This window comes from Rhinolophus ferrumequinum, chromosome 12, assembly GCF_004115265.2.
Source record: "Rhinolophus ferrumequinum isolate MPI-CBG mRhiFer1 chromosome 12, mRhiFer1_v1.p, whole genome shotgun sequence".
Taxonomy (NCBI): Eukaryota; Metazoa; Chordata; class Mammalia; order Chiroptera; family Rhinolophidae; genus Rhinolophus; species Rhinolophus ferrumequinum.
Genome location: NC_046295.1, coordinates 55,357,566 through 55,367,333, shown reverse-complemented (window position 1 = coordinate 55,367,333; position 9,768 = coordinate 55,357,566). Strand labels below are relative to the sequence as shown.

At 43.2% G+C, this 9,768-nt stretch overlaps 1 protein-coding gene across 1 annotated transcript; it reads right to left on the bottom strand.

The window, feature by feature from the left end:
• Positions 1 to 497: 497 nt before the first annotated feature.
• SEC61B (SEC61 translocon subunit beta) lies at positions 498 to 9,730 on the bottom strand. The gene is made up of 4 exons (XM_033123538.1): positions 9,582 to 9,730; positions 9,286 to 9,383; positions 3,673 to 3,774; positions 498 to 792 (listed from the first exon to the last, which is right to left on the bottom strand). Exons 1-4 carry the CDS (start codon positions 9,582 to 9,584, stop codon positions 705 to 707), a joined length of 291 nt encoding a protein of 96 aa, XP_032979429.1. The 5' UTR covers positions 9,585 to 9,730; the 3' UTR covers positions 498 to 704.
• Between the last annotated feature and the right edge of the window lie 38 nt (positions 9,731 to 9,768).

Sequence of the window (9,768 nt, the reverse complement as noted above, 5' to 3'; positions counted from 1 at the left end):
ATTTATCAAGTGAATTCTTTCAAAATCAGTTTAGCAACAAGTGATAAGTAGGTGGAAACCTCTGGTCTACACTCACAGAATTAAGAACTGGGAAAGAAAAGAGGCAAAAATATTATCTATGGTTTTAGAGACAAAAAACAGAATGAGCAAACATTTCATCTAAGATTTCTGATTTATTACTTCTACGACTATTCCCCTGGGTACCAACTGCCTTTGAACGGATTTGCCTGATGGAAGAATCACAGGCACACTTCTTGACAGCCTCAGATCACCCAAAATGACAATCGTCAGAACAGAAATACCTAGAAGAAAATACGCCAATGCCAATTATAGTACTTCAGATTTGAATGATTACATGATCATATAAGGAACTGTCAATCCAAGAAAGAAAACAATCTCCACAAGACATGTTTAGACATATTATCTACATATTGACTTGTCATCAAAAGGCAGAGAGACTAAGGGCCCTAGCAGTCAGGCATCAACAACCAGACTTGGTATAAATGAATTAAAAAGTTTATTAGCCATAGAAAAACATTGATTCCTTAAAACCAATTCTCGTTAAGTTCCCTGGAAAACAGTTAAGCTTACAGAAAATGTCTTTCTCATGAACAGAAAACCACTATGCTTTTGGTCCAAGATATGTTGGGTTTTTTTCTTCCTTCTTCTTCAGATGATAGACAGATAGATGGATGTAGCCAAATCTATGAACGAGTGTACTTGCCCCAAATGTGCAACATGAATACAGAAGCAATGAACAGAAGACTCATAACCAACACTGGAACAGGGCCACTGAAAATAAGAAGAGAAGGTGTGCTTACTTTTAGTAAGAATACAGCGTTACCTTTACAATACTACAGATTGCCTAGGGGGAAGGCGGGGGGAGAGCACCTCCGACTCACCCAAGGATGTTATTTACATTATTTAAAAATATTCTCAAAATTATTATTGTGGATATTTGAGGGTGTGGTGACAGCACTGTGGTTATTTTGATAGGAGGAATCCTTACCTTTTAGTAAAACATACTAAAATATATGCAAATATATAGTCTCTCTAATTTCATGTATTTGACATTTTCCATAAGAAAAATAGGTAAAACTTCCCAAAATTCTTTCAGTGCAAATGATCCAATTATCAAACTTTTATTTTAAATTAAGATTCATTTAAAGAAAACCTATATTGTCTAACTACAATATACTAGGCATACGAAGATGAGAATCACATTGTAAGTTAAAATGTTTTCAAATATACGATCCTATTTGATCAACAAACTCATGATACAGGCAAAACAAATATTAATCTCATTTTATAAATATGGAAAACTGAGGCCAGAGACTATCACTTGCTTAAAAACACACAATCAGAATGAAAGGAGAGATGTGAACTCGAGTTTTCTGATTCCACACATATTGCTCATTTTACTGCTTTAAGATTCCCATCTTCAAGGACCAAACATTCTAAGCAACATGTGGTTTTACATTTGATTTATACTTATGAGTTTATTGTACGAAGGAAATACAGTTTTACTCATCAGCCCTTCCCTGAATCAAATGCTTTTCAAGTTGAGAATTAGTACATAGGTATCTTAAGGGGAGGACTCCTTAACTTTACACAACCTGCAAATGTTGACTTTAGCAAAATGTTAAAGGCCCCGCCTTTCTGACTCTTCCTGACAATACTGGTTTTGGAGAATTCAAGATGCCACTTCACCTCTCAGCTACAACTAGGGAGGGGACAGTGGAAAAGACCCCAGAAATCTTTACAATTAAGGCAGCGGAGTAACCCAGCGGTGCAGCGGGCTAACAGAGTCCACAAGTGGACAATAAACAATACACAGAGATCGATGTCCACGCTACACTATTTTGTTCTTCCAAAATTTGTACAATTACAGGCACAAACAAATTTAAAAGTACAAGGGAAGAGATCATCATCATGTTGTTTGCACTTGATCATACCCCCTTGATCATAATGTTTAAAGCAACGTTATAGGAACATCAGCCATAGAGCATAAAGCTGAGAGTGCCTCTGTCAGAGTTCAAGTGCCAGAGTTCGGAAACCACCTTTGTCACTTATGAGCTGTGACTGTGGTTCCATTACTTACCTCCTCGAAGCCCGTTTCCTCGTGGGTAAAGTAGGAATGATCATAGTACCTCTCTCATAGTTACTGAGGTATTAAATAAATTAATACGCACACAATGCAGGCTTATAACCGGCTCTCAGGAAATGCTATTAGCAACCTGAAAAAAATTCGAAACGCCTACAAAGAGCAAACAACAAGCTCTTAGATGTTACTTGACTGCTCCAAGATGTGGTTTTATGGATACAAATTCCCAACTGTGTCCTTTCACCAAAAATCTCTCTCCCTGGTGTGATGAGACTGTGTTGATGCCACCTGAAGGAACAGCTTCCATCGATTCCTGGGAATACTCAAGCAGTAGCGACAAGCCAGCCTGGCTGCGCCACAGCAGAGAACCCGGAGCAAGCACACGTCAGACTCCCCCACAGGAGAGGACAGCTCTTACCACCTTCTTGAGAAGGATTTAAAATGAATCCCATGGATTCTCTAAGGGGCAAGGGGCTTCAAAGTTTCTCTCTGAAACTCAGAAAAATTCCCTCTAACAAAGACCAAAAGGTTGTCTGAATGCTACCAACTTACATATCCCCAACCCCAAGAATTACTTCCTAAATACATCTCATCTTACCACACGTCTTCAAGAATTCTAGGGAAGTCTTCATAAACTAAATTTGTGATCCAAGCCAAGCTATTGGTCAAGGTAATCAAACTAATCCAAATAAATCTCATTTGGTCTCTTTTCTACCAGCCAGGCAGTGTGGAAAGAGCACGGGATTGAAGAGTCAGAATAGGTGGTTCCGGTTCTTGCTGGCTGATCTGACACATAACTTTCCCTCTCTAAACCTGACCTTCTGAGACTGTGATGCTATGCAAGTTGTTGTCACTATTCCAGTCCCTCATCCACTGGGATTAGTCAGGAAGCAGCAGGAAGCAGTGGCATCCTGTAGCCTACTGGATCAGAAACCTGTGGGAGTAGGTCTGCTACACAGTACCAGCAACCCCGGAAAGTGAGGTGAGCAAGGCATGGGGACAGGGGTCCCCCAGATGCCCATTTCCTAGCACCGAATGAGCGCTCTGAGGACTAAGAACTTGGAAAGTGGTATGTTCACCCTCCGGAATCTACTCACCACCCAGGAAAGGCAAAGAAGCCAAAAATCTTTTGGTAACACAGCCTAATGCAGAAACTTCCATTAGGCTGTAACACCATCAGCTTATGCCTCCAGGAGAGCTTTGAAAAATCAGAACTCCTATTCAAATGGTTACTCCTATTTCTCAGCATGGGACAAGAACACCAAATGAAGAGCAATTTCATCTAATTAAGCAGTTTTCTCGCCAGTTCTCTCTGTTCCTATAACTTATTTTGACATAGCTAGATGAAGATCTTCCGTTGCTTTCACTCAATCCATAAAGAGATGTCATTCCAGGCCCTAAATTAATTGGTTGATATACAGACAAACCAAAGCCAGCCCACCTGGCACAAATGAAGCTATTGCGTATTGTCAATTTCATCAACACAAGCACCACTGGTGGCAGAGACGTTGCTGCCAACCGGCTCTGTGGTGCTGGACAGAAACACAAGGTCTGCTCCTAAGACTTACACTTTGAGGCCCGGCGAATCTTCTGTGTAGAATCGCCACATCCCCCCAGTGCCAGCTGAGGTCGTACGGCCTGCACTCCTTGTTCCGCAGCTGGCATTTTTCCTGTAAGAGAAACAAATGTTACAAACGGCCTTTTCTTGGAAACCCTTATAATGGCATCATAACATATGCCATTTTGTTAAAGAACCAAAACATGAGGGGCCGGCCCGGTGGCTCAGGCGGTTAGAGCTCCATGCTCCTAAATCCGAAGGCTGCCGGCCCACATGGGCCAGTGGGCTCTCAACCACAAGGTTTCCAGTTCAATTCCTCAAGTCCCGCAAGGGATGGTGGGCAGCGCCCCCTGCAACTAAGATTGAACACGGCACCTTGAGCTGAGCTGCCTCCCGGATGGCTCAGTTGGTTGGAGCACGGGCTCTCAACCACAAGGTTGCCAGTTCGATTCCTCGACTCTCTCAAGGGATGGTGGGCTGTGCCCCCTGCAACTAGAAAACAGCAACTGGACCTGGAGCTGAGCTGCGTCCTCCACAATTAAGACTGAAAGGACAACAACTTGAAGCTGAACGGCACCCTCCACAACTAAGATTGAAAATGAAAGGACAACTTGACTTGGAAAAACAGGCCTGGAAATACACACTGTTCCCCAATAAAGTCCTGTTCCCCTTCCCCAATAAAAATCTTTAAAAAAAAAAAAAAAAAAGAAAAGAACCAAAACATGAAAAAAACTTTTCTTTGTTAGTACACCCCAAATTCTTGCTTTTACCCCACCAGTCATGATAACCACTATGCACTGAGTACCTGTCACATGCTAACGCATACAATAACCCTGGAGAGTAGTTACCATTTCCGTTTGATACGTGAGGAAAATGAGGCTAGAAAAGGTTAAGCAAAGTGCCTAAGACCACACAGCCAGCAGGTGCCCAAACTGGGCTGTGGACCCAGTTCTGACTCCAGAGCCCACCCACTAGACCACACATACGGGCCACCTCCTTTGGACAATTCAATTTCTCTTCACATGGATTTCTGTGAAGCCAAGTAATAAACCCCTGCTTTAAAATGCCCTGAATCTAGATAGGTGACCCTTGAACAACCTGGGTTTAAACTGTGTGGGTCCATTGATATGGTTTTTTCCCCCCAATAAATACCATAAATGTATTTTCTTTATAATTTTCTTAACATTTTTCCTCTAGATTACTCTATTGTAAGAATACATTATATAATACATATAACATACAAAATACGTGTTAACCAACTGTTTGTGTTATCTGTAAGGCTTCCAGTCAACAGTCGGCTATTAGTACTTACATTTTTGGGGAGTCAAAGTTACATGTGAATTTTCAACAGGGGTCGGGGGGGCAACCCCTACACCGTTCAAAGGTCAACTATAATCTGATATTAAAAAGGACTACTTTAAAATGTTTTTAAATTACTGTATTGGCTACAAAAGAGACAAAAAACGTGAAGCTTTAATTGTAATCCAGGTCCCAAAATGGAAAACACATTTTACAAAAAAAATTTTGAACTCTGTTTTTACTATTTTGATAGACTGACCATAGATCTTGGACAGAGAGGTAGGATGTGAAAAAGTGCAGAAACCCCCAACCTAAATGGATCCCTCACGAGGGGATCAAAGGCTGTGACATGAGCTGTGTGATGCAGGCAGTGCTGGCAAAGAAGCTGCCTAACAGCACGCACGCCACTGACCAGGAACAGGCCCAGGGAACCCTTGGCCTCCTCTCCTCAGTCCCCGGGGACGCCCACTCAGCGACTGTTCTCCTGTGCAGCACGGCTCCAATCCCGCCTCTCCTCTCACCTCAGTGCTAGAGTGCCACACCACGACAGTAAGTAGTAAGCGTGAGAGAAGTCAGAAGAAATCTTCAGCCCATTTACCACCTACTCAGAAATCCTAGGTACGGGGAAAGGAAGAGGAGAGAGGGAAAGCCCTGTCCATCACTCCCCCTAACCATCAACCAAACCCCAGTACACCACCCCTTAAAATCCCGTTCCAATTATCTATGGGCTACTGATGCTGAATTTTTGGAAAAAGAAGGGCAGAGAGGGAGAAACCAGAAGTGAAAACCTTATCCTCCCCATCTCTGCTCACTGCCCTCCCAACTCTGGGCCTAATCCCCACTTCACATCACCCTGCCATGGCTGTACCCCACACTTGACCCCACACCCCACACTCTCATGCAAGAAGCACTGGTTAGAATTCAGGGAGCCTGCCTTGCTGCACGGAATGGAAGCGTGGAGTCCTGGCTCCAGTTTGGGTTCCAGCAAAAGAGCTGTGTATATGCTAGAACTTTGAAAGCAATCAGTATCAAGCAATGACTTGGGCCTACTATGTTACAAAGATTATATTTCAGACACATTAATTATGTGTTGTATGGTGGCATGGGAACTTACAACTCTATTTGTGTAACTGTTTCTATGGAAAAACTGATTGGAAATAGCAAACACGCTGTACAGGGGTTTACAGAGTAATTCTGTAATTCTTAGAACAGCTTTCACATACAGAGATATACATCATTTAATTGGTGGGGTAGGTACCTGAAATTTTCCTCTTTGTTTACTAAAGGGAACTTGAGCTAGATGGTAAACCCAGTGTGGACATGGTACATCATGTGGACATGGGCTGAGCTAAGACTAGGACCCACTCACTTTCCACTATTCGTACAACCTCCAAACTCCAGGTCTTGTCTTCAAAGTCTCCTGGAATTACAGGAGCTCTGAAGGAATCAGTCTGGCCTCAAGATTTCTTATATCTGCTGGTACATGGAACACAGAAGAGGCTTTTCAAGTCAGGGTTCCTAGAAATACCAAAATGGTCTCAAAATGTCTCCCCTCCCCCCAACTGGGAAGTAGGCAGAGGTTAATAGAGCCCATTTTAATCTCTTACATTCCTATTTGGGGTCTATTTTACCCTTTTTTTCTGGCCACTGTGTAACTGCCTCCCTCTTCCTATACCTAACACGATGGTTTTCATAACTGCCCTTTTACATACTTTGTTCTAGCATGCTGGCCTTCTGGCTGTTCCTCAAAGAAGCCACGCTCATTCCCACCTCAGTCTTCACACTTAACCACTCTTTTTGTCTGGGAAGCCTGTTTCGCCCCAGACCATTGCGTGATTTGCTCCCTTGCTTCTTTCAGGTCTCCACTTAAATGTCACCTACTCTGAACACCCTATCTAAAACAGCTATCCACCGACACCCTAACCCCACCACTCTATATCCCCCACCCAGCCTTACTTGCCTTCATCGCCCTTCTTACCTACATTATTTTTTCACTTGCTTACAGTCTCCCACACTGCTATATTAAGGTTCATGAGGCCAAACCCCGCCCATCTTGTTCACAGATACATCCTCAGAGCTGGAGAGTGCCTAGCATGTTCCCTCAGTAACTATTTGATGACTATCTTAATATCCCTGGCTAGTCCATCATCTTACTATCCCTGATTCCCATTAATCCTGCTTGAACACAGTGGAGCATTTTACAGCTTTACAGTTGAGAATGCATTATTGCTCCTTTTCATCCTCATAGCAATTTCCTTTTATACTATATTAAAAAGAGCAAGGACTCCAACCTCGACCTGACCTTAAATCCCATACCATTTCTTCTCCAAGGTACTACCTTTATTACTTCATTTGAACGTGGAGAGAGAGTGCAAAATGCAGACTACATAGTCCAAGCATTATCTTCAACTTTTTAAACTATTAGTTTCAATTTTTTCATACAGATTTACAAAGCAGGGATATATTCTTAGACAGCCAATACCTATCGCATTACACTGATTCAGTAACACTTAGAGTGCCAACATTCTAGAAGGGAACACTACAGAATCGCTCAGTACATACAAAAATGATTTGTCTAGTTACACCAGCCCCAGCCATACTGAACCCTAAAAGATGATATCAATACCCACAACTGCTTGTGTCCTCAAATGTTTAAATTTCCTCATTTCACTCATATAGCAGTTATTTCATTTTTCTTAAGTAAATACGTTATTTTGTTATCTTATTTATATTTGATAAATATATGATTTCTTTTTTTCCTTTAAAAATTCTCAGATGGCCAAAATGCCCTGCCACAGTTTTACCGATTTTATTAACTAGGCCCACTCCCCAAGGAACCGTACCTACAGAACATGTTTTCCATTCCAGCACAAAGAATCTCTGATACCCAGGGTGGAAATGGGGGCAGCAATCCAAACCCATATAACCTAAAGCACAGCTTGACACACTTTCCAGCTGGTCCATCCCAGCCTTCCCTTGAACATCTTAATGACAAGGACACTTAACCGTTCAGGATAATCTCATCATTTCTCACAGTTCTGTCACAATTGCTTTCCTCCAAGCTGAAATCTGCCTCGTGTAAATTCAAATTATCAGTTTTAAATTTATCTACTGTAGCTAACAAGAAAAACTTCATCACTCTTCAAGTCCTTATGAACAGTTTTCATGTATCCTCCTTCAAGGTCTTACTTACTCTCTCTAGATAAAACCCCACTAGTTCCTCCAAAAATCCCCAGACAACAGGGTAGCTTGATTCTTTCATTCATTCATCATTTATTGTGCCGGGCTTCACAGTAGCGACTTAGGCAGTTTCTATCCAAGTCTAATGAAGGAGGAAATAAATACAGAAATAAATGCTATTGCCATGGTATGAATGAAATGCTTTGGCAGCAAAAGGGAAGACTAGTAACTACTGCTGCTTTCAGCGTCAGGAAACGCCTTCAGAACAAACAACCTCTGAGCTTAGTCTTGGGAGAATAAATAGAAATTTGTGTTGGGGGGTGGAGTGTCTAGTGAGTTCAGAAAACAGTAATAAGCTCATTTTTGCTAGATCACAGGAGAGAGGGATAAGAGAGGCTTTTATGCTGGGGGGAAAAAAATCACCAAGAATCTTTGTATCACTCTTTTTTAAAAAGTTCAGCAAAAAGAAACTAACAGAGGAACTAAGCAGAAGAGTATAAGAATCAGAGCACAGGATGGATCGGAGTGGAAACGACCTGGTGAATACAAGAGTTAGGTAGAAAATGCAAAAGTCTAGGTGAGAGAACTTAACAGCTAAACTAGAGAAGTAGATGGAGACAGAAAAGAAATGATGAGAAGATTTTCATGTATAATTTAAAGTCTGACAAATGACTGGATAGAGACAGAGCATAAGAAAAATCAAAGATGACGCTGAAGTTCTGGTTTTGGCTGAAGGAGTGTATATCAGTGCCATATGGAATTATGGAAATATAACTGGGGGGTGGGGCGGGAGCAGGGTTGATCCAAGACTGAGTCATGTTAAACTGAGTGTGTATGGGACCTCCAGGTAGAAAGGTAGAGACACCAATTCAATGACATCAGTTTTCTCAAAGCTGTCTCTGACCCCATTCCAATTTAACTTTCCTTTTTTAAGTGGCAGTCCCAAACTGTGCAATGCGAAAAAAATGTCACCTCCCTCTCGGGACACCTTAGACCGAAAGGCCATTACCCCTAACGCCACATCAGCCGAGGCTCATTGTGCCCTCGTGAATCTTAATAGTCCGGGGTCTCCTTTCCAGGGCGAGGGGATTCTTGGGCCCCATTTCTCCGAGCCCACAGCCAAGAGGGTCCCAGGGATCCTTACCTCTGGCGGACCGTGGAACCCGCAGCCCGGGCGGCCACTGCTTTACTAGGAGAGCGTCCTGAGGAGCCCACGTTAGTGCCACTGGGGGTCGGACCAGGCTGTTGGGGGAAGACAAGGAGACAGAAGTGAGCGCTGCCCCCCGACCCCCAGACCCCAGGTCCTGACAGCCGAGACCAGCACCTGCACGAGAGAGTGGGCAAAGCAAGGGAGCCACGGAAGGAGAGCAAGGCATAAGGTAGAAGTCGGGGCGCCTGGGAGAGGCGGGGACTGAGGAGGGACAGCTAGGGTCGCCATACCATGCTGCAATCTGGAGGGTGGCAGAAGGCTGGAGCAGACTGTCGGAAAGCGGCGGAGCACTCAAATGCCCGGCAGCTGGAGGAACTGATTCAGGCCCCGCCCCCAGACCTGCTGGCAGGGTCCTCGCTGACTCCAAGGACGCCTGGGTTGTCCCACTATATGCCTGTAGAAATTTTGCTACAGGCG